The following is a 24,645-nucleotide window of genomic DNA, read 5'->3' as shown; positions in this document are numbered from 1 at the left end:
GGTAGAGGTAGACCTAGATTAGATTACTGTTCGCAAATAGTTAAGGATGTGGGCTGTTCTAGTTTTAGGGAAATGCGAAGTTTAGGTCAGGATAGGAAAGAGTGGAGGTACGTGTCCAACCAGTCTTAGGACTGATGACCTTATGATGATGATGATGAATAGTATTTATCTAGGTCTCAGATATAATAGGGCTGGAGTGTTGAATTAGAAAAAAACAAAAAAAAATTGAAAATTACAATAATTTTATATTAATGTTGATAATTAAAATTTAATATAACAAAACAGATGCGGTACTACAACTTAAGGTACAAATAAACTTTTAATTTTAAAGTAATCTAGTCGCTGTCAGGCTAAATAAAGAGAAAAAAAAATAAAATTCTATGATATTGTAGTAGGCAGCTATTAACGTCAATGATACTACATTTTCATGTGTTGACAATTGAAATTTAATGCAATATAATAATACAAATACAGTACTACAGTTTTAATGAGGCACGTAAACTTCCAATTATAACACAGCAATTGGACGACATACGTTATTAAGTACTAAAAAGAAATTAAGTATATATTCTTATCACTACAGATTTATTTTGAATACAGATTATGTTTCGTAACACTTCTGAGTTGTGCTACTTATTATTAAAAGAGCTTTATTAAGTTCTCAACACCAATACTTCATACTCTGAGAAACTCATTTCTGTGCAATTGAATGGAATGTAGAGACATCTGTGAGTTGGATGAATCTATAAACAAAGGAAAGCAAACTGTAATCGTTTTCAATTGTAGATGCAATAATTGTGATTATCCCTGATACGTAATTTTTAAAATTTAAACTGGCATTCTTTTCTTGCTACAGGCTAAAGTACATATGTACATGAGACATAATAACTTCCTCTGCTTGCAGAAGTTTTTTACATATTCGTAATTTTTTTGTAGATAAATCAACGCATGTAATTAACAAAATATTTCGTTTTGACTAGTTTTCGTTATTTTCGCGCTCGATTTCGAAATTAGCAAAGTTTTATTACTTACTTTCCCTACGGTATGTGCTCCATCATGCCAAACGCGTCCAATATACAGAAGTTCTCCATCTGAAGTTCGTCCTCCCTCAACGGCTCCGAAGGGAATGTTGCCTCCACCACTAGGAACCCAATCGAAACGTTGTTCACATAAAACCTATAAAAATTTGAAAAAATTTTTTGATACAGGATGACTTCTTACTTATTCTACTCATTTTTAGAAATATGCAGAAGGAAATATATAAATTTTAATTAGAAAACGTTCAGGGTTAAACTTTCCTTGAATAGATGGGAAATGCAACCACTCAAGTTTAACTTAATTCAAAACTTTGTTCTGGAGACTGTTTTGCAATGATCCAATGTTATTTCATATTTGAAACAAGTACTTTTCGGATTCTTTCTTAAAGAAACTTTAATTTATTAATTAAAAAACTACTTGCATATCTATTTTTAAGTCTTTTCCCGAGCTGTTTTGTGGATGTTGGCAAAACAACCCGGGAAAAATACTTAGAACACCCTGTAGGCTATAAGTTAGTCTTTTTAGGATTTATTTACGAAAATTCTGCTGTTTTTTCATCATCATCATCCTAGGGTCGTCAGTCCTAAGACTGGTTGAACACGCACTATTTGTGAACGGTAATCTAATCTAGTTCTGTCTCTACTCCTCTTAACTACTGTTTCCGCTTCTAATATGTCGCTAACTAGCCCTTAATGCATGAAAAGATGTCCTTCCAACCTATCTCCTCCAATTCCTTATTGACTTCCTTAGCGTCTTCTGTTCTGCTCCTAATATGTCTCTAACTAGTCCTTCATGACTGAGATGGTGTTCTACCGACCTATCTCGCCTATTTCTTATTGACCTTCGTAGTAGTCTTTGTTTTCCAGTTCTTTCTAATACCTCCTGGTTTTTAACCTTATCTATCCACAGTATCCTCATCAATCGCCTGTAACACCACATTTCGAACACTTCTATCCTTTTTTTTTTCGCGAGCATATAGAAGTGACTTCTTTTTGTTAAAGACTACTCAAGCCTGCGCTACCCTCTGCTTTATATCTCTACTTGCTCCTTTTATCCTGAATTATCTGACTTCCTGGATACCGAAAATCAACGACAATTTTCAATTTTTCGTTTCCTATCTTTATATTCACGTTATTCCTACTTTTTCTTCCCCTACATACCAATATTTTTACGTTTTTTATTACCTGAAATTTATGTTTGACGTGTTCTCCGCCCCCATATGCAACATAGGCCACTTGTCTGCTGGGAATCACCTTTGCTGGGATCCAATCTCCCTCATGGTAAGCACGTCCTACAAAGATCTCTGCCCCGTCTACGTCTATCCCTCCGTGAACAGCTGTGGGGGGAACTCCTTTGTCTGATGTCCAGTCTATCCAGTAATATCCCGCTCCTAAATATTTAAATTATTCTTGGGATCGTTTATAAATAACAGTAGTAAACAAAATGGTATTAGCAAAAAAATTCGTACGAAATACGAAGTTATTAGTAACAGAAGTTAGTAGTCGTTCTTGTAGGTACTTGAACATTCAAATTTGGAGATATTATAACTTAGTGATAAAAAATGTGATTATTGTTCATGAATAATTATGGAATTATCAGCTGGAAGATAAAAGTATGAAATCATGGAGAATGGGTCGCGGATAACCGATTAGAATCCGGCATTTTTTAGGATTTGGCTAGGTACCGTATAGTGACACCGGGTACGCGTCAGTGCCGGGGAAATCTACCAAAGGAAAATCAAAAAACAAACACCAGCAATAATAATTCAATAAGTAGGTATAACAAAAAAATCTATTTAGTGAAAATAGGTAATTAAGATTGTATTGGGATAGGTCGTTTGTCCTAACTTGCCTTATTTATTGATTACTATACCAAATTATTTGTATTTCGATACAGTTCTTGTGTTTATTTTTTCTTGTGAATAAGAATTTGCATCTCTAATTGAAACATCTGTCATTCAAAAATTTAAAGTTACAGTAATTGACTGCTATTTTCAGTCTTACCCTCAAGAGGTACGCTTTCATAATGGCTGCGAACAGGTTCATTCGTGGAATATCTCGCTTCGTTCTTTAAGGTTTTGATAAAGACTTTTTCAGTACGTTTTTGTTTTGGCGGAGAAACATAACTAGCAGTCTGAATCCGTGGACTATGCTGTTTATTATTATGTGGCCCACGACGGTGGCGACAACCATTGTAGTTAGGTCGCGAATTGTTGGGGTTGTTAAAATGACAACAACAACAACAACAGCAAGTTACATGCAGAGAAAAAGAACCGGCATTGTTGTGATAGTAAGTCTGATTTGTTTGGGGTCGTGGTGGACTAGGTGTGTAAGGAGGTGGAGGTTCTCGGTAAGACGGGTCTATAGAGGGTGGTCTATAAATTGGTCCTGGCGGAGGAGGGACATACTTAGGAGGCTGCTTCTTTGCTAAAAATAAAAGAAATGTTCTTGCCTGATAATTTGTTAGTACTTTTTAATTAACGTTTTGCCACTTAAAACACCCTGTAAGAATTTTTTCAGACTTGATAAAATATAGAGATATTAAGATAGATATAACAGGTCAATTGAAAAGTCCCCGGCCTAAAATAGTAAAACACATTTTTTTTGCAAAATTCGTTTTTTTTATTCAACATAATTCCCTTCAAGGGTGATACACTGATTATAGCGATCCTCCAACTTTTCGATACCATTTTTGTAGTACGATTTGTCCTTTGCTTCAAAATAGGCCTCAGTTTCGGCGATCACCTCTTCATTCGACGAAAATTTTTTCCCAACGAGCATTCTTTTGAGATCTGAGAACAGGAAGTAGTCGCTGGGGGCCAGATCTGGAGAATACGGTGGATGCGGAAGCAATTCGAAGCCCAATTCATGAATTTTTGCCATCGTTTTCACTGACTTGTGAGACGGTGCATTGTCTTGGTGAAGCAGGACTTTCTTTTTCTGCAAATGCGGTCGTTTCTCGGCGATTTCGTCCTTCAAACGGTCCAATAACGCTATGTAATAGTCGCTGTTGATGGTCCTTCCTTTTTCAAGGTAGTCAATGAAAATTATTCCACGCGCATCCCAAAATACAGACGCCATAACCTTGCCAGCCGACTGTTGCGTTTTTGCACGCTTTGGAGCGGGTTCATCGTGTGCAGTCCACTCCGATGACTGTCGATTGGACTTCGGAGTGAAATGATGGAGCCATGTTTCATCCATTGTCACATATCGACGCAAAAACTCGGGTTTATTACGCGTGATCATCTTCAAACACTGCTCTGAATCATCAACTCGTCGTTGTTTTTGGTCAAAAGTGAGCTCGCGCGGCACCCACTTTGCACAGAGCTTTCTCATACCCAAATATTCGTGAATGATGTGATGTATACGTTCCGTTGATATCTGTAGAGTGTCTGCTATTTCATTCAATTTCAATTTACGGTCATTCAAAATCATTTTGTGGATTTTTTTAATGTTTTCGTCCGTAACAGCCTCTTTTGGGCGTCCACTGCGTTCACCGTCTTCGGTGCTCATTTCACCACGTCTAAACTTAGCATACCAATCCTTGATGGTTGATTTTCCTGGGGCAGTGTCCGGAAATTCGTTATCAAGCCAAGTTTTTGCTTCAACTGTATTTTTTCCCTTCAAAAAGCAATATTTTATCAACACGCGAAATTCCTTTTTATCCATTTTTTTCACAATAACAAAAGTTGCTTCACTAAAAATGCTATAATTCACAAACTAATGATCCGACAGCCGTCAAAATTATAGACGCGTCTTTTGAAGGTTAGGATTAACTGAAAATCATACGGATTTAGTTCTGGTGCCGCCATCTATGTGTCAGGCCGGGGATTTTTCAATTGACCCTAGTATGTAGCCCGTCACGTAATGTTGTGATTTTTGTCTAAAGTACATCGAGTAACACAATTATTTTTAATAATTTTATAGAAAATGTTTGCTGTTAGAAGTTAGTAAATTTGCTAGCATGCTGTTTTAATAGTAAGCGTGTGTTAGGATGTTGATTTTGAACATTCATACAAACATAAAAACTTACCATTGCTTCTCGTATGGTTAGAAGATGTAGATGATGGAGATGAAGAAGAGCTTGACGAGTTACTATGCGGTGGTGGAGGGTAGTAAGTTTTGGGTAATTCGGGATAAAGTGCCCCGTATCCTGGTACAGGTACAGCATCCTTTGTATCGTGGGGAGGAGCAGTAGGATATGGACATTCTCCTGCTGGAGGTGGGTATTGCCCTTCAGACGATGAAGGGTTATGTCCAAAGGGTGGTGGAGGGTAATATCCCCCAGGAGGTGGAGGATACTGGCAAGCGGGAGGTGGACCGCGATGCTCTGCATAAGGAGGAGGCGGGGAGCGTCCTTCGGGAGGGGGGGGATACGATAAGGAACTCGGATAGTTAAATCTGGGATCGTAATCTAAAAAACACTACCATTCAGAACTCGTGAACATGGAATAGGTTGTTATACCAGCAATGAATTTTCTTTTGCATTGCTAGTTTAACTGACCAGCAATTTAAATGCGTAAAGCGGTAGTCAACATTAAAATTGATGACCTTAACCATCTAAATAACAACCCATGAGTTTATTCAATTTTAAACAGTTCCAATACGGGATATTTACAAGTGTGTTAAGTGGCAAAAAAAATCTGTAGCGTTATGTTGCAATTTTAATGTTAACCATAAAATATAAAAAAGAAACTATGTCTCACCTGACATTCTAAAGAGTTTTCTGGAACGGTAAGTTTGTTTGAATACGTACGTTGAAATGACGATCTAAATTAAAAATATTTTGTTGACTGTATTATCTTATCTCTTTACAATAGATTAAAAGTCCCCACTTTAAGGAAAGTGTGACAGGTTTTTCTCACATGATTTTATCCTTACTGTTGCCGACTGTAATATTTACGGTATTTTAATTATACATATAAACTTATAAACAGTGGAATTATTCATACTCATTATTTACTTTTCGGATAGATAAAGGAGTCTGCAGAGTTGTTTAATTGAAAAATTGTACGGTTTTTATTGATAACGGCGTATATCTTAATGTTGTTATTATTTAAACCTACCAAAAAATGCTTAGTCTACTTTTTGAAAATTAAATCGCAATTTATTAAAATTTTATTAATTTAGGTACTAGATCCTTATCAAAATTTATAGTACATATCATTTTTTTTTTTATTATTTACGATGTTGCTGTTTTAAGGCCCCAGTTAGTAAAACTGTACTTTTATGAAAAATATTAATTAATTATCGTACAATTTTTAATTCACTTACCCATCAAGAAATTGTTACCATTTTTATATATTCCTCTAATAACTTTAATTAGTAAGCGTTAAATGTGGTGTTTACTATAACAAATCACGTCTGACAGTAAATCGAGCACTTCAAATCAATATATTGAACTTATCGATCTGATTAGAGTAGAGGGGGGATAATTTTTCATCAACTTCTGAAGCATTGAACACCAAACTGAAATGTTCTGAGACTATAATACTTAGTATTCATTAATGTGTTCCTTTTGAGCAAAGTTTGGAAGATCCTTAATTACGCATAGTTCAGTTCAGGCAAAGCAAAGTGGAGGTAAATTTTGGAACTTTTTACTAAGAAATTCAAAAGGCCGAAAAGAAATAAAAGCTATTAATTAATTAACATCTGTGTAGGTTTACTAGTTGTAGTTTTTAAATAACTTATTATCATTCATGGATATCAAATAAGAAGTAAAGTGAAATTGAATTAGTAAATATTTCAGTAACAGCGTTCATATTAAGGCATAAAAATGTATTATGCATTTGGTGGTAACGATTTTATTTAATTTTAAATACAAATATTATTGTTTAATAAACATTACAAACTATGTACATTTGTACATCTTCGTTTATCGTATTAATGTTGAATCATAAAATTTTACAGCACTTTTTGTTTATCATTCATTGACTTGAGTAAAGTTTGTAACATTCATGGACTATCGGTTTTCATGGAAGGTCTCCACCTTACCATATAAGGCCTTACATCTTGCAGCTCGTTATTAGTAATGCTGTGTTGAATCCATTCTATAATAATATGCTTTACAGTTTTGGGACAGTTGCGATCAATACTTGCAACCCAGTCTTTTATGTGGAGGTAGTGGGTTGGTTTGGTACAGTTCTGATCAACGTTTAAAATTTCTCCCCCATATGCCTTAAAGTATCTGAGCCAGTCAGCAAATCTTTTTTCTCCATTTTTTTCTACAATTAATTTGACTCCTTCAAAGAGGTTTGGTAGCGGTTTGATTATTTTGGTATCTTTATTCTCATCGATTTCCTTTTTTGAAGTAGCGTCGTCATCCATAGTAGATGTTGAGGCTTGATTGTTTTGGATTTCAGTTTCCGATGTTCTTCGTTTTTTAATTGACGATGCATTTTCTTCGTCCGATTCGTTTATTATTTTCCGTTTGTTTGGTGACTTCGTTTCAGAATTAACGTAGTCGTCATTTTCGTTGCTTAAATCGTCCAAGTATTTTCCTATGTCAGAATTGGTTTTAGACTTCTCGAAAAGTGCTTTGAGTTCCTTCAGTGACGTTGCAGTTTCCCAAGTTTTATCGTCCCTTATTTTGGTAACCCTCGGAAATCTAATAAGGGAATACGTAATAGAAATTTATCGGTTATGAATCGTTTAATTACCTAATGGATATTCCGTTGGCAGTGTGAACGTCATGTTGAGTAAATTCTGCCCCTGTTATCTCCCAAACGGGTTGTTTCCTTGGATCTTTTGCAACAAAGTCAGGAATCATGGACTTCGTACATTTTAACCAGTCGGGGACTTTAGTAGAATCTCCACTTATTTTAACCATGTCCAATTCCGTCTGGAGTTGTTCCAGCGTTTTGTCATCGTGTCCAGTGTGGACTTTAGTAACTGTGCAGAATTTTTTCGTTCTGGGATCATAGCAACCCATCAGGAATACTGACATCATTCCACCCTTCTTTCCGGTTCCAAACCTTCAACAAAAATCGTCCAATTAACATAATATCCATGTAATTGATACAAGATGCAAAAAACGTACCAAGCTCCTAAAACTATTAAATCCGCACTGTCTGCCATTGCTCCTCCAAACAGGTAATCCTTTTTCACTTTTAGCCAATGTCTTTTACCAGGTTCGTACACGCTTTTCAAGTCTTTCAGTACAAGACCTTCCAACCCCATTTTCAGAACTTTTGAAATCATGGCAGCTAACTCAGTGGGTTTATGTATGATCTCCATCTTCGAAAACATAACGTGATTTGGTATTTCTGTCATAACTTCTTTTAGTATTTTCTTCCTGTGTTCGAGAGGTTTATTTGTAAGGTCATCTCCGTTGTAATAAATGCAATCGAAGACAAAAAGGCAAACATTTGCATTTTTGAACTCACTTTTTTTATGGACCCCCAAGCTTCCGAAAGGCAGTGGCTTACCTTCACGAAAAAAAATAAAGAACTAATTTCACAATTACTAAAAAACTAATTGTTATTTACCATCGTGGGTATCGATTAGTAACATTTCGCTGTCAAGAATTAAATCCTTTCCATGAGGAAATGCTTGTGGAATGTAATCTTTAAAATGAGCCACATTGTGGGGTCTTACAGGCTTTAAGCTGCGCGAAAAATACTTAAACTCGTTTCCCATTTTGTGCACTTGAACACGTTCGCCATCGTATTTTACTTCGGAATATATTCCATTCGGGCACTTTTTCATTGCTTGCTCAATTGATTTACATGCTTCAGCTAGCATTGGAAGTACTGGAGTCATCAGTGAAATTTTTGCTTTAATCGATGAACCCGCTAATACTTTTCCGGAACCTTTCAAACATCTAAATAAAAAAATCTCTCAATCGGTGTTTTAGGTGAATGATGAGGATACCGTGGATAGAGAAGGTTAGAAATGAAGAGGTATTATAGAAGAACAGAGGACGATGGAAGTCAATAAAAAATAGGCTAGATAGGTTAGTAGGGCACCTTCTCAGGCATGAAGGTCTAGTCAGAGACATATTAGAGGCAGAAACGGGAGTTAGGAGAGGTAGAGGTAGACCTAGATTAGATTAGTGTTCACAAATAGTTGAGGATGTGGGTTGTTCTAGTTTTAGGGAAATGCGAAGATTAGCTCAGGATAGGAAGGAGTGGAGTTGCGTGTCCAAACAGTCTTAGAACTGACGACCTCATGATGATGACAATTGGCCTCTCTTAAATACATGCTTTTGTGTTGGGATTATCTTATAATTTTTCGTAAATAGTCATATTGGGAGGAACAGTAAAGATATAAAACAGAGGATAGCACATGGTCGAGTCATTTCAACAAAAAGTCGTCACTTCTATGCTCGCGAACGGTTAATTTAGAAATTCACGCGACGTTGAAACGTTTGAAACGTGGTTTTACAGGCGAATGATGAGGATACCGTGGATAGAGAAGATTAGGAATGAAGAAGTATTAGAAAGAATTGGAGAAAAGAGGCCACTATTAAAGTCAATAAGAAATAGGCGAGATAGGTTGGTAGGACACCTTCTCAGTCATGAAGGGTTAGTCAGAGACATATTAGAAGTAGAGATAGGAGTTAAGTGGAGTATAGGTAAACCTAGATTAGATTACTGTTCACCAATAGTGAAGGATGTGGGATGTTCTAGCTTTAGGGAAATGTGGAAGGGCGTGCCCAACCAGTCTTAGGACTGACGACTGGTTGGACTTCCACTCTTTCCTGTCCTGAGATAATCTTCGCATTTCCCTAAAACCAGAACAACCCACATCCTTGAATGAAGCATATTGCAAAATTTTTATTCATAAAGTTGTTCAAAATTCCAAATATTGTTTTGTAATTTTTAATAGCGATTTGCTTTTCAAAATTGGGTTTGTCAAAAACGAACCTGTCGATAACTGAATTCAAGTCCCTAGACGCTTGATATGCTTCATATGCGTTCTTATGGACTGCATCTAGTACGTGTTTGGCTCCTGCGTTGATTCGCAGATCACCTTTTATCAATCGCACGACGATTTTTAAATCATTTGCGGTACAGTTTTTCCCGAACATCTTAAAGTGCTTCATTTGATCTTCTTCTCTGGTAAGTTTGGAAAGTTCTTCCAAAAAATCGTCGACCTCCTGGATTGTCAGGGAACTCTTCTTGGCCGGTTTAAATGCGCTACTTTGATCAAAAAAGTATTGTATTGTTTCTCCAATATCACCTTGTTCCAAATGTTCCATCATCTCGTCCTGGTTTACTTGGAAAATTCTGGCGAAAAGTTTTATGAGTTGTTTACTTTGGAGATTATAAATCCTCTTGACAACGCCCGGTAAAAGAAGGCGGCACCATTGTGCTATATCGCCTAAAAACAACAAGAAAATGAAGAGGAGTACATTTGAAAACGAAAAATGGTTCATGCAAAAGCAAGGAGTGCCTCAGGGCTCTCTTTGCGGTTCTCTACTATTCCGGCGGTGACAAAAATTGAATAAGATAATGGAAGTCTATTTAAATTACCTTTAAATCCATTTCCTTCACTCCCTTGGGTGAATAATTTTGCAATGATTGCAGTCTTCTCTGTGTAACTGCTGACATTTGTGACATCCGCCAAAAGTCGTCTAAATTCTCTGAATTGATTATCCTTGTGATTGGTTTGTCTTGAAACAGTGTCATTGTCACTGTTTAAGTGGTTGGTTTCTTGAGAAATTGAAGCTGGAGGATCTTCAGTTTTTTTCTTTGTTGGAGACTTCTTCTGGACTTTTTTAGCTGGTGATTTTGCAGGGGATGCTTTATCAATAAGTTTGTTATTGAAGTCATTGATTTTGGCCATGATTGTCCTTTGATCTTCATCGTTGAGATCTGACCATCCACCAATATCATCTTCGGATTCAATTTTTATGGTGGACGCTCTTTGTCTTAGAAATTGTTCAAACATGCAGTCCACATGGTACCATTTTTTCATGGTCCCAGGACCAAAGTTATTTGGCACTAGTTTTGCAATTCTTAATTCTCCCGTTGGGCATTTCTGTTTGCACTTTTTACATGCCGCTCTTCCAACTTTTGCTCTATCTACGAAAAACGGTTTTTCGTCTGCGACATCTTCAGTAAAAGACATATTTAAATATTTAGATCTTTCTGTTTGAAATAACAAATTTATGGAATATTGTACAAATACATAAACTTGGAATTAATTTAGATCATTGGAGCGGACGTCTACATCATATTAGTTATCATTGCCGACTAAATCATGCCTCTTGTTACAAAAAGAACATATAACCTCTCCGGTTTATATACAAATAGACGACTTGTTATGTGTTTTCTGCTACGTATATAGTTCGTGTTTCAGTCAGAATCAGACGGTATATGTAATGGCTCCATAACCGAAACCGTTATTACTACGCTCACGCTATGAACACGAGAGAATTTTGATAACTTATAATATTTATAAATAATTAGGTTTTACACGTGGTTTTGTTCGTGTTTGAGTTTTTTTTATTGATTGAACAAAATTTCATGATCGGGAATTTTTAATATTAGTTAGGATTATAATACACAGTGTTTGATTGATTCGGTCATTATTTAAAATGCAATGTAGCTTTCGCGGTCTTTGAAATTATATTTTAAGTCAGGTGGAACTATTGGGGTTACTAGCCAAGAGTGGGGGCCCATATTAAATTTTCTTGGGAAACCCTTGGAAACGCGACTTCTTCGTTTTTCGTTTGCCAATATTATTATTTGGTAATATTAATTACGTCAATCAATATGCTTGTCAGAACTTCCAACTTATGGTTTCAATGAATTGTATGAAATTGTTCGTAGAAAAGTTTGCGGAAAGGTTGACAGTTCAATGGGGCCATTTTTGAAGTAAAACCCGAAAGTAAGAGATTCATTCGAATTGTGTTTTTTTGTAAAGACTAGGAACTGAATTTGAAGGGATTTTAAAGTCATATTACCTGACCTGTATGTTAATCCTAAGACTGGTTGGATACGCATCTCCATTCTCTCCAATCCTAACCTAATCTTCGTATTTCCCTGAAACTAGAACAACCCACATCCTTAACTATTTTCCAACACTAATCTAATGTAGATCTACCTCTACCCCTCCCAATCCCGTTTCTGCCTCTAATATGTCTGACCTGTATGGTACTTCCCCAAATAAAACAACAGAGTTATGGTGAAGTACCTCTATTATTATAGATTATTCATTTCATTATCAGAAGAAAGGATCGGGTTTGTTGTACACATACAATAAAAGGTACGCATTTAAAATAATTTATGTCATTTATTTATTCATCTTACAACAGAATTATTTGTAGACAATACGACAAAGACGTACTAAAGTGGCCAGCACCATTAATTTTTAAAAACAAATATATATTACACCTCTTCGCAACAAACAGAACATAATAATTTGCAATCAACAAAACAAAAACAAAAAAAAAACAGAATAAAAGAGATACGTGCAAATAAGTTACAATAAATTTATTTTCAATTTAAACTGGATACGAGTAAATGCTGGGAATGGCTGGTTCATATTTTGTGTTATACGTTTGGCCTTTGATGAATGCTTCGATGTCGTCCGGTTGGGGAAAAACAAAGGCATTGCCTATAAAAGAACGAATTGCATATTTTAATTAGTTCACACACACACACACCCTGTATATATTTCCATACCAGTTTTGTATGCGTGCTCTACAATTTTCGTTGCAATTCTAAGGGAACAATTCTGGATGGTACTGAGGGGTGGATATAAACTTCCCTGTTCCAAATCAGTCTCGGAAACAAGATTGGCCAACGTCTGAAAGGAAAATAAAAACCTGTGATGGCAATCTTTTATTGAAAATTAGTTTTTAAGCCCTTTAGAGAAAATTATAAATACATGGGGTTTCTGAAATATGTAGCAAGATTGCAGGAGGTTATAGGACCCCATAAAACAAGGAAATTACGTTAATGTTTGGTTGTCCGAAAGTATACCGTTTTCGAGAAAAACGTATTTGAAAGTACAGGCGAGAGCCAGTCCGGATCTGGTAGGAAATACGACATTGCTACGCCGCATATAAGTTGCCAATTCACGCCCAGGGCCGGATTCTACTTTTTTTGTTCTTTAATCGCCCTGCTTTACTCACCATTGTATTCCCTATTGTATCTAGTTCACACCCTCTAAATCTTGCTACTGATACCAGAATCACCCTTTGTAAAAGATTATCCGTACCATACTTAAAACACCCGCCCATAAATTTATTTTCAAAGCAAATTAAATACGTTAAAATTGAATGGTTAGTTAACTTTTCTTAGAAGTCGCAGTTAAAATAATTTTTTTGGGTAGGCGTAAAAAATTGAATAAAAAATATATTACCTCTGCTGCCATTAAAAATACATCTTCCCCAATTGTCCTGATTCCGGCACATACGACAGCTAGCGCTATCCCAGGGAATATGTACGAATTATTGCCTTGTCCTGGGTGGTATGTTTTGCCGTTCAGGGTAAAGTTTGGAAACGGTGATCCACTGGCAAAGACCGCCTTTCCCTTTAATGTGTCACAACAAAATTTTGTTAATAAATAAAAAGCAAGAGGGTAATTCCTGAATCACCGAATAATTCTCGATAGTCACTTATGGTGATTTTACACCTGATTTACCTGTGTGTGAGTATAAGCTTGTTCGGCAGTACATTCTGCTTTGCTCGTTGGATTGCTGAGAGCGAAAATGATTGGTCTGTCGTTGTTTTTGGCCATTTCCTGTAGGATCTCAGTCGTGAAAGCGCCCCCAACAGCCGCCGCTCCAATTAAAACAGATGGTTTCACAGTCTTTACAACTTCGGTTAGTGTTCTAATTGGGGCGTGAGCTTGCGCGAAGTGAGCCTTGTGCTCCGTTATACCACCCTCTGGTCTGTTCTTCACGATGAGTCCTTTCGAGTCCACTAACCAAATCTTCGATTTTGCGTCTGCTTCAGAAGTACCCTCCTGTTTCATTGCCATCACGCATAGATTTGCGATACCTACAAAAAAAAATTGAAATTTTAAAATTCCATTGCTTCGGTTCAAAAGTTCTAAATGGGAGGACACTGATGATACCTCATGTTTCTATTCCAAGCTTTTAAGTCTTTTAACGAAACTTAAAAGCCTGATCTAAAAACATGGACAGCAGTCATGAAATCTTGCGTAGTAAATTACGACAACCCAAGATCCCGTAAATTAAGAGGGTAACCCTTTTTAAGGTGTCAGAAGTATCAGCAGTTCTCATATATTAAATCCAATGTGCCCTATGTTATTGTATGCTCAGTGTTCAAATTAGAATAGATAAATGTACCTAAGGCAGCTTCTCCAGCTCCCTGGAACACTATCACATTGTCAGAAAGTCTTGTCTTAGTGATTCTCAGGGAGGCTAACAGTCCTGCTACGGCTACACTGGCGGTTCCTTGAATGTCGTCGTTAAATGTGCAGTAACTGTTCCTGTATTTTTCTAATAATCGGAAAGCATTTGCGTTTCCAAAATCTTCAAACTGAATGAGACAATTTTGTCCGAATCGTCTAACTACTGCTTGCATGAATTCTTCAATGAAGTCATCATAATCTTTGCCAGTTACTCTCTTTTGTCTCAAGCCAAGATATAATGGATCGTTTAACAGCGTTTGGGTGTTTGTACCCACATCCAAGGTTATGGGCAGACATTGATGAGGTTTGATACCGGCTAGGGCGGTGTACAGAGCCAGTTTTCCAACTGGTATTCCCATACCATTAGCTCCCAAGTCTCCTAGACCCAAAATTCTTTCTCCATCGGTGACTACAATTGCTCGTACATCTAGCTCAGGCCTAAAAGTGAATTTGAAATCGATTATTTCATTGTATTTTCGTGAAATTATGGAATGACTTGCCAGTTTCTCAATATTTCGTAGACGTGCCCTCTGTCATGAATTGTGATGAAGAGTCCTCTAGGTTTTAGAAGAACCAAACCGAACTTTTGACACGCTAATCCTACTGTGGGAGTATATACAAGGGGCATCATCTCTTCTGGATTATCCGTTACTAATCGGAAAAATAACTTCTCATTTCTGTCCTGCAAAAAATATAACACAAATATTAGTTAGAATAACAACCCCTAAAAGTATGATGAGCGATGGCTACATAAAACATAATAATTATTCGGGGAGATTTTACCCTTAGCAGAAAGTTCAAAATGGAATTACTATATCCTCAATTTCTACTTTGATATCCCCAATTGTTTTTTTGAATATGTCAAAATGAATAAAATCACTCACAATGGGAAGAAGAGATCATCTAATAAAAACCATTTCATATAATAGAAAATACGTATGGGTGAAAGGAGGGCAATAAGCAAGCAATTAATTAAGAAAGATAATAAAGAAGGAAGAGAAAGAATACACAAGTCGGCCATAATTATTGTACCCACCGCTCTAAATAGTCAATAGGCTTACAAGTAAACTCATAAGGTACATGTATTTATTGAGATCATCGTCCAGCCTTTGAATGAGCAGTTTAGCGTGTTGGAGTTGCTCATCTTGGCTTCTGACAACCGGTGGCAGAAGTCCCTGAATCCCTAGAGCTTGACGCTCTTCCAACGTAAAGGCAAAACCCTGAAACAAAACAAGACCTTATTGGACACAGTGGAAATCAATAAAAAATAGGCAAGATAGGTTGGTAGGACACCTTCTCAGACATGAAGGTCTAGTCAGAGGCATATTAGACGTAGAAACAGGAGTTAGGAGGGGTAGAGGTAGACTTAGGTTAGATTAGTGTTCGCAAATAGTTAAGGATGTGGGTTGCTCTAGTTTTAGAACCGAGCGGCATGGCCTAGAGGTTTAGACCATTTCTTAGCATTCGGGAGGACGCCGGTTCGATTCCGGGTCCGTCTGCCGTGGTCCAAGTTTTTCTGTGGTTTCCTTGAATCACTTAAGCAAATGCTGGGGCAGTAATATTCCACAGATAATCTTTCATTCTCTTCAGTTTTCATTTCGTCCGTCTCATCTTTCTCACCCGAACCACCACCACCCACCCATTCCCACGATTCCTGAAAGCAGGCAGAAGAGGGCCTTCCGCCCTACCTTCCGGCGTAGTCCGGAGGGACTGCCCGCCCACCAGCATGAGTGGCTGGTGGGAATGAAACACCCAAAAGTTTTTTTTTTCTAGTTCAGGATAGGAAAGAGTGGAGGTACGTGTCCAACCAGTCTTAGGACTGAAGACCTTATGATGATGATTGGACACAGTATATGTTTTAAGTTTGAGAAAAAGTAGTAGTCGTGCGTACGCGTGCTCATACTTTTTTCTCTGGTGGAATTACCCGGCACTGTCGAGTACCCAGCGTCATTATCCGTTACCCGGCCGGATCATAAAAAATGTGTTGCGTACAACGGGTACCGGATGGAAAGTGGGTACTCGACTCGTCTCTAAACCAAAGAGAAGCGCATCCAAGGATATGACTTTTACCGAACTTAAGTCCTCTGTATTCGACATGCGGTATGTTTTTAGGAAGACAAGCATATGAGTGCTCCTGCTGGATGTCAAGCCCATATTAGGCAGCGCATGAGGGCTAAAACTATGTCAGTGTGTAGATTCTGAACCTAGCACATCATATTTCGATATTTTGGTTTTACCAGTTCTGACTAATGGGTGATTTTAATGTGACGTAATGTAATTATCTTAATTGTAGGAATGTACACGTATTGTTTAATCGATTATTTAACATTATTATCTCGAATGTTAACCCTGCGTTCCAGCAGTATGCTTAAAATGCGTTAATGATCGCAATCTAGCATCATGAAGGCCACGAGAATAAAATAAAATCATAATAATCGAGTTAAAAGCGTTCAAAACAATTATCGTATCTATTTTTTCTGTTGTACAATAATTATGTCACTACACACTCCAGTGATAGACGTCACAGCAGATAAGAACGCCTAAAAAACAAACGGAAATTGCGAATTGTATTATTCTGAAATTTAAATGATAAGGAAGGAAGGGCGTTCCTGGGATATTTTTCTGTAAATCAATATAAAAGCTGAAGGGTGTTCTTGACTAGAAATGCTTTTTATTTCGCTTTTTAAGAATTGATTATCCCAATTTTACATATTGTGCAATTATGTTACAATATGATAGAATTTTTTTATCTTCTCCTAACCTTTAGTAAGTAGTTGCTGCCAATGCTACACGCATTGTTTAATTTAATGATATGTGCTGATATCTGTAAGCAGTTTGCACCAGTTTTTTCATTTTTTCTCTGCTCGATTGTTATATTACGTTGTTATATATTATAACGTTAACATATACAAAAACTAGGTTTATATTAAATGTTTGAGCATCTCGACAGTCACTGGCGTTATTCAGCATTTTTGTCGTCACTAAACATTTGAACTTTTCTGTTTAATCATCTTTCATAAAAAAGAAAGATTTGGGACTATTTTGCTGGATTTTTTTATTTTCCGTGTGGTTTGTAAATAAAAATTTCACTGAAGATATGATTAACGCGGAAAGAGATTCATCAGAACGTAGACAATAACAAATTAATTAAATTGTTTTTGTTTGCATAAATTTTGTTTAGTCGTTGATNTTTAAAAATGTTTCTTTGATAGCCGATTAAATTAAATTCAGTGTCTGTTTAAAGGTGTAAGTACTTTAAATTAATTTAGTTTTAATGATTTTATAGCGTTTGTTTTATTAGCGAGATTAGATTATTTTATAATTAAACATTTAAAATCTTACCTTATTAAGTGCAGGACTTTGAAGTCGATCATGACCACTGAGTTTGAAAGGACATACATTGTCACCGGCGGCCCATTGTCCAGTACGATCCATAATTATATTTTCCGTAGTTTTTGTTGAAACACTAACATGAACTGCTGCTCCAGATACACTTTTACTGGATGTACTGTAACTAAAACAGACGATCCTTTTAATAGAAACGCTGTTTTTCCAAGCGCTTGCGCGATTTTAACGAATATTTTCCGCACAAATTTAAAGCAATCGCACATTAAGCGGCAGCGAAGCGCATCTACAACGCGAGCATTTAAGCGGTTCAAGCGAAATGTTTCTCTAACGCTTCAACTACATGCAGCGCTTATCGAAAATAAAGGAATACTGTTTAGATATTCTCCTTCTTTGATGAGGAACACCGAGAGTGGGATTCATCGAGGAGAATCTTAGTCTTTTGAATATTGGAAATTTTCGTTCAATTTTTCGCTACATTCTGTTGACAGTTCACTAAAAGACAACTTCTTGTGACGCAAAAAAAGGAAACGGAAGGCTTACGGTACATAAAAAAATTTAAAAAAACATTAATTCCCACCAATTACTAATGCTGGTGGGCGGGTAGTCCCTCGGGAGAAAGTAAATTAGAAGGGTTCTATAGCCACTACAGTAATTGAAAAAGCACTCGCGAATTTGTGTTGCCAAATCCTTAGAATATTTTTTATTGTGTACGGAACCTTTGAACTTAACGCGAAACTTCGCGACTGGAACTGTGTTTAAATCATGCAGAAACGATATAAGTACATACTAGATTATTTGTTGTTGTTTAAAAAAGTTGCTCTAAAGCATCATCTTAAAAAAAAAAATTAAAATATGTGGTACGCATGAAACTAGTCGTGAAAGGTACCTAAATTTTTTTAAATTTATAATTTCGACTTTTGTTTGTAAGTGGTAAATATGTGACTCAATGAGATAGTAGATATAAATAGATACGTACACTACATAATTGTTACCACTTGATTGTATCGTATCTTTTTCAAGGTAATTGTGGTGTAAGTACCTACAAAGGTGTAAGGTATATAGGTAAGGCAAAATTTTCACTGAACATAAAAATCAGTATCAAGTTTTTCCGAATGTATCTTCTACTTTTCTGAAAATTGTCCCCAAAATTTTTTGAATAACGCGTAACGCCCTTCAACAGTAACAGCGTAACAGCAAAATGTTTTTTGAGTTATTAAGTCAGAATTTATCATTTTCCATTTACTTTTTATCAATTTTTTTCTGCCTGCCCTTTTTTTAATTAATATTTCTAACAAATGACTTAACGGGTTCGATTTTATTAATTGATTAGTTGTTTTGTTAAATTAATAAATGCGCAGTCTCAAAAAATCACCCGTTTAAATAAGATGATCGCTAATCAACCAATAAAACTTGCATAAAGATTTGTTTTACAATATCACTAAATACTTTTATGAATATATGTAATGCATACCTATTCCCGGTGGATATTTTTTCTAAATAAGTTGTTAAATTTACCGTTTTACCAGTTTCTTCTAAAATCATTTGCAAATAATCTAAAAGTTAATGACTGTAATGACATTTAATCGAATAATTTATAACAACTACCTCCTACGATTATAGTTGTAACTTTTTAGATATATTCCTTGAAAAATTTTTTGTACAAGAAAAATATTAGTTAAAGTAAAGCAAAGCAGATAGTAGAGTTATCTAATACGTATAAATACATGCATCATACTTGTGTTTAATGTCATTTTTTTTAAGGTTCAGTCTGAAGGAAGCACCTTAAGATTAGTTATGTATTTGTAACTTTTGTTAATTACTACCTGCATTACATTATATAACATACTGAAAAGCCATAAGAAATGTAGAATTTGTTTAAATATTAAACAACAACTTGTAAACTTTTCGCGTATTTTTATTTAGAAATGAGAATTGTTTCGTTAATTAACTTTCACCAAGTAAATGCCAACTGTTTACACCAGGCACATATTTTGTTGTTTTAACTTTTGCGTTAGTAATGCCGTCAGTTTGAGAGATACCTACCAGCATCAGTTCTATTTTTAAAAATATTTTCGCTTAACATATCATTTATTGTCTATAGTCGAAAATAAATCTCATCAGATAAGCGGTTAAATTATTTATCAACATCTGAATATCAAATTATTTGATATGATGTCACACTGTGATTTTCTGTTTTGAAAACATGAGAAGATATGATATTGTTGCGGTTTCCTGGTTTAAATTGATCATTCTTGACCACAAAAACCGTTTTCGAAAATGATAACGTTTCTTTGTTCTTTTTTTCCAGATTTTCCGATATTCTCAGATGGAGAAGTATCTTTAGAACCGGATTACAGCAAATAAGTAAGTAATGAAACTGTTTGATCATTTTTGTTTGTTGTTTTAAAATTTTGGGCACGAGGTTCTGTACACAAGCACTTCTGCTACACAAAGTGGAAATAATTTTAGATTTTTCTTACGTCAATATTCGGTGAAATTGAGTTTAATAAATGTATGAAACTAATCGTTATTTTGAAAGAATTCGAAACAGAAAAAAAAATTAAAATGGTAACTGCATTTTATGTGATTTTTTGGACTTTACATAGGTACAATGTATCTGGTGATCCTGGGGTCAAATTACAGTTCAAAATACGAAAAAAATTAAAATGATAACTGCATTTACGTTACTTTCTGGACTTTAAATAGGTACAATGTATCTGGTTATCCTGGGGTCAAACTATAGTTCAAAATACAGACTTACTCCTTTTTGTTGATGAAACAAAACAACGGTTTTTTAATTGATATATACAACAAAATGCAAATATTATTTTTAGAATTCCAAGAGCAAGAATCAAAAAGTAGTGGAATTTTATTTACGGTTGTTTTTAAGCTCTTGTATTTTGAAGAAAAACCGCTGGGTAACTATTAAACATACACCGGAAAAACATTCTTAATTATTTATTTAGTATTTTATTGTGCAGTTTAATTTGAAAATGTTCAAATTTAAATAGGAAATTAGTATTTCTTAATGACAATGAGAGCCACACTTCGCTGCAATTCCCTCATTACATAATTATTAAGCAGAATTACTACTATTTCGTGACGGAAATGTGTTAAAAACCAGTGACTAATCTCATGGTAAATCCATGGGACTTGCCTGCTGCTTAACCTACTAACCAAATTTCAAATAATAGTGAAAGTGTGCTTAATAATGTTACGCTTTTGAGAGTGCAACATTTGATTTGAGAATACATACAAACTAATAAAAACCTTGGGCTTGTAGAGATTAATCTTACAGGTAAAAGTAGAAATGTTAATTATCGATCCGCAGGAATCTCTTACTTGTACTTATAGTTTTCTTGGAATTTAGGGGGTACCTTTACATTGCCACGTACGCCAGTGGAAAAGGTAAAGAAATAAAATATTAAAGATTTAAGTTTGTTAGTTTATGAAAGGTACATAAATCTCTTAGTTTTCATAATGTTAAATAATAAATTTCAGTACTAACAATTAAAAGCAATTATTTTTTTATTGAACCAATTATGTCCAAATTATTATAAACTTCAAAAATCGTCGAATCATTGCAGCAACAAAATGAATGTTTTTAAAAATGTTTCTTTGATAGCCGATTAAATTAAATTCAGTGTCTGTTTAAAGGTGTAAGTACTTTAAATTAATTTAGTTTTAATGATTTTATAGCGTTTGTTTTATTAGCGAGATTAGATTATTTTATAATTAAACATTTAAAATCTTACCTTATTAAGTGCAGGACTTTGAAGTCGATCATGACCACTGAGTTTGAAAGGACATACATTGTCACCGGCGGCCCATTGTCCAGTACGATCCATAATTATATTTTCCGTAGTTTTTGTTGAAACACTAACATGAACTGCTGCTCCAGATACACTTTTACTGGATGTACTGTAACTAAAACAGACGATCCTTTTAATAGAAACGCTGTTTTTCCAAGCGCTTGCGCGATTTTAACGAATATTTTCCGCACAAATTTAAAGCAATCGCACATTAAGCGGCAGCGAAGCGCATCTACAACGCGAGCATTTAAGCGGTTCAAGCGAAATGTTTCTCTAACGCTTCAACTACATGCAGCGCTTATCGAAAATAAAGGAATACTGTTTAGATATTCTCCTTCTTTGATGAGGAACACCGAGAGTGGGATTCATCGAGGAGAATCTTAGTCTTTTGAATATTGGAAATTTTCGTTCAATTTTTCGCTACATTCTGTTGACAGTTCACTAAAAGACAACTTCTTGTGACGCAAAAAAAGGAAACGGAAGGCTTACGGTACATAAAAAAATTTAAAAAAACATTAATTCCCACCAATTACTAATGCTGGTGGGCGGGTAGTCCCTCGGGAGAAAGTAAATTAGAAGGGTTCTATAGCCACTACAGTAATTGAAAAAGCACTCGCGAATTTGTGTTGTCAAATCCTTAGAATATTTTTTATTGTGTACGGAACCTTTGAACTTAACGCGAAACTTCGCGACTGGAACTGTGTTTAAATCATGCAGAAACGATATAAGTACATACTAGATTATTTGTTGTTGTTTAAAAAAGTTGCTCTAAAGCATCATCTTAAAAAAAAAAATTAAAATATGTGGTACGCATGAAACTAGTCGTGAAAGGTACCTAAATTTTTTTAAATTTATAATTTCGACTTTTGTTTGTAAGTGGTAAATATGTGACTCAATGAGATAGTAGATATAAATAGATACGTACACTACATAATTGTTACCACTTGATTGTATCGTATCTTTTTCAAGGTAATTGTGGTGTAAGTACCTACAAAGGTGTAAGGTATATAGGTAAGGCAAAATTTTCACTGAACATAAAAATCAGTATCAAGTTTTTCCGAATGTATCTTCTACTTTTCTGAAAATTGTCCCCAAAATTTTTTGAATAACGCGTAACGCCCTTCAACAGTAACAGCGTAACAGCAAAATGTTTTTTGAGTTATTAAGTCAGAATTTATCATTTTCCATTTACTTTTTATCAATTTTTTTCTGCCTGCCCTTTTTTTAATTAATATTTCTAACAAATGACTTAACGGGTTCGATTTTATTAATTGATTAGTTGTTTTGTTAAATTAATAAATGCGCAGTCTCAAAAAATCACCCGTTTAAATAAGATGATCGCTAATCAACCAATAAAACTTGCATAAAGATTTGTTTTACAATATCACTAAATACTTTTATGAATATATGTAATGCATACCTATTCCCGGTGAATATTTTTTCTAAATAAGTTGTTAAATTTACCGTTTTACCAGTTTCTTCTAAAATCATTTGCAAATAATCTAAAAGTTAATGACTGTAATGACATTTAATCGAATAATTTATAACAACTACCTCCTACGATTATAGTTGTAACTTTTTAGATATATTCCTTGAAAAATTTTTTGTACAAGAAAAATATTAGTTAAAGTAAAGCAAAGCAGATAGTAGAGTTATCTAATACGTATAAATACATGCATCATACTTGTGTTTAATGTCATTTTTTTTAAGGTTCAGTAGTTATTACGCAAGTTTTTCGTTATTAACGTTTGGTTTCGTAGTCAGTTGAGGTTGAATTTTCAATTATATAATTTGTAATTAAACATATGACCGATAAAATGTAAAATTAATAATTAGTACGTAACATTTATTCAAAGGTTATAGGGCCGTTTTACCAAGTACGAATAAAGGTACCAAGCAATTTACACTGATTTAAGATCTAATTAAAAATAAAAATAAAAACGAAAAAGCGATACTTTCAGTATTTCAATAAATTCCGAAAATGTTTGATCATGTTCATTGTGCTTACCCTAAATAGTTGGCAATACTCCTCATTGGACACCTGAACTGACACAAACCTAGACCAAAACTGTCAAGTTTTTGGGAAGCAGCTGCTCCCTTATTATATGCTAAATATTTCGATAAAGTTCTAACAGAAATGGTCATTTTTATCACCACATACTGCAACAGTGGTAAGGTTCATGAACTGTTCAAACTGTTTACTAAGCGAACTGAAAAACGAGACGCTAACATGAGAATGACATCTCAATGTCGAAGGGTCAAACAGTTAAGCAGTTATGTATAACAACAGGACATTTAAACAAATGTATATCAAAACTCTCATAATAGCATCATAAGCTAAATTTTTTTTTATAAATAAAATGGTTTAGGTACTTCTGTCAAAGTTTGATTATTTTGTGATTGCCGCTTCCTAGTTTTCGGGTTACCTATGAATTGATGATTGCTGCAGTTGGGTCGTGCCCCTTGAAAAATGTCTGTTATAATCGTATGCATTTAATTGTTTATTTTCTAATTGGCGCTTCCTAGTTTTCGGGTTACCTATGAATTGATGATTGCTGCAGTTGGGTCGTGCCCCTTGAAAAATGTCTGTTATAATCGTATGCATTTAATTGTTTATTTTCTAATTGGCGCTTCCTAGTTTTCGGGTTACCTATGAATTGATGATTGCTGCAGTTGGGTCGTGCCCCTTGAAAAATGTCTGTTATAATCGTATGCATTTAATTGTTTATTTTCTAATTGGCGCTTCCTAGTTTTCGGGTTACCTATGAATTGATGATTGCTGCAGTTGGGTCGTGCCCCTTGAAAAATGTCTGTTATAATCGTATGCATTTAATTGTTTATTTTCTAATTGGCGCTTCCTAGTTTTCGGGTTACCTATGAATTGATGATTGCTGCAGTTGGGTCGTGCCCCTTGAAAAATGTCTGGTAAACAGCGTGATCCTTTAAAAATCACCCAAACAAATTCATAGTCCGTGTTAATGCACGATAATAGATCGCGTCATAAGTCATAATAAATATTCTTTAACAATAAAAAAGGTTAAAGGTTTGAAAATTTTAAGAGCAAGAAACAATACTTTGTACCTACCGTGAAATATTCCAGTTTGCAAATTGTTTTT

The 24,645-nt window shown here is 35.1% G+C and overlaps 4 protein-coding genes across 6 annotated transcripts in view; all 4 read right to left on the bottom strand.

Annotated features, from left to right (window-relative positions):
* The window catches only part of LOC108734675, an 11,996-nt gene extending 5,580 nt beyond the window's left edge, over nt 1-6,416 (bottom strand). Inside the window, exons 1-7 of the mRNA XM_018466322.2 lie at nt 6,312-6,416; nt 5,744-5,927; nt 5,071-5,451; nt 3,042-3,464; nt 2,223-2,428; nt 1,033-1,176; nt 657-743 (exon numbers count right to left, since the gene is read on the bottom strand). Of these exons, the coding sequence (XP_018321824.1) occupies nt 657-743; nt 1,033-1,176; nt 2,223-2,428; nt 3,042-3,464; nt 5,071-5,451; nt 5,744-5,750 (1,248 nt within the window). The 5' untranslated portion in view covers nt 5,751-5,927; nt 6,312-6,416. The remainder of the gene's footprint in view (nt 1-656; nt 744-1,032; nt 1,177-2,222; nt 2,429-3,041; nt 3,465-5,070; nt 5,452-5,743; nt 5,928-6,311) is intronic.
* Nucleotides 6,417-6,839: 423 nt separating this feature from the next.
* Nucleotides 6,840-11,345, bottom strand: LOC108734741 (DNA ligase 3). Its single transcript, XM_018466404.2, has 6 exons — nt 10,514-11,345; nt 9,905-10,361; nt 8,525-8,859; nt 8,077-8,464; nt 7,697-8,011; nt 6,840-7,644 (listed from the first exon to the last, which is right to left on the bottom strand). Exons 1-6 carry the CDS (start codon nt 11,109-11,111, stop codon nt 6,993-6,995), a joined length of 2,745 nt encoding a protein of 914 aa, XP_018321906.1. The 5' UTR covers nt 11,112-11,345; the 3' UTR covers nt 6,840-6,992.
* Nucleotides 11,346-12,463: 1,118 nt separating this feature from the next.
* LOC108734722 (NADP-dependent malic enzyme) lies at nt 12,464-23,689 on the bottom strand. Of its 3 annotated transcripts, none has more exons than XM_025976413.1 (9): nt 23,538-23,689; nt 21,473-21,644; nt 15,431-15,589; nt 14,870-15,051; nt 14,305-14,807; nt 13,635-13,993; nt 13,353-13,523; nt 12,671-12,794; nt 12,464-12,602 (listed from the first exon to the last, which is right to left on the bottom strand). In XM_025976413.1, exons 1-9 carry the CDS (start codon nt 23,672-23,674, stop codon nt 12,490-12,492), a joined length of 1,920 nt encoding a protein of 639 aa, XP_025832198.1. In that variant the 5' UTR covers nt 23,675-23,689; the 3' UTR covers nt 12,464-12,489. The 3 variants fall into 3 exon arrangements, with proteins under 3 accessions (XP_025832198.1, XP_025832201.1, XP_018321872.1); XM_025976416.1 differs by having other exon boundaries at nt 21,473-21,638; XM_018466370.2 differs by lacking the exons at nt 21,473-21,644; nt 23,538-23,689 and adding an exon at nt 17,712-17,909.
* A 789-nt stretch (nt 23,690-24,478) lies between these two features.
* LOC108734674 (sushi, von Willebrand factor type A, EGF and pentraxin domain-containing protein 1) overlaps nt 24,479-24,645 on the bottom strand; it is a 46,701-nt gene continuing 46,534 nt past the window's right edge. The window contains exon 41 of the mRNA XM_025976250.1: nt 24,479-24,548. Coding sequence (XP_025832035.1) covers nt 24,479-24,548 — 70 coding nt within the window. The remainder of the gene's footprint in view (nt 24,549-24,645) is intronic.

Source organism: Agrilus planipennis, unplaced genomic scaffold (assembly GCF_000699045.2).
Source record: "Agrilus planipennis isolate EAB-ADULT unplaced genomic scaffold, Apla_2.0 scaffold66, whole genome shotgun sequence".
Lineage (NCBI taxonomy): Eukaryota > Metazoa > Arthropoda > Insecta > Coleoptera > Buprestidae > Agrilus > Agrilus planipennis.
This window is presented reverse-complemented; position numbering and strand designations above follow the sequence as displayed.

Coding starts and splice junctions, on each gene's coding strand:
- LOC108734741 (XM_018466404.2), bottom strand. CDS start 11,111: ATGTCTTTTACTGAAGATGTCGCAGACGAAAAACCGTTTTTCGTAGAT. Junction 10,362..10,513: donor TGAAGGAAATGGATTTAAAG/GTAATTTAAATA, acceptor TGTTGTTTTTAG/GCGATATAGCACAATGGTGC. Junction 8,860..9,904: donor TTGAATTCAGTTATCGACAG/GTTCGTTTTTGA, acceptor TTTTTTATTTAG/ATGTTTGAAAGGTTCCGGAA.
- LOC108734722 (XM_025976413.1), bottom strand. CDS start 23,674: ATGACCATTTCTGTTAGAACTTTATCGAAATATTTAGCATATAATAAG. Junction 15,052..15,430: donor TGTACCTTATGAGTTTACTT/GTAAGCCTATTG, acceptor TATTTTTTGCAG/GACAGAAATGAGAAGTTATT. Junction 12,795..13,352: donor TATTTTTAATGGCAGCAGAG/GTAATATATTTT, acceptor TTTTCCTTTCAG/ACGTTGGCCAATCTTGTTTC.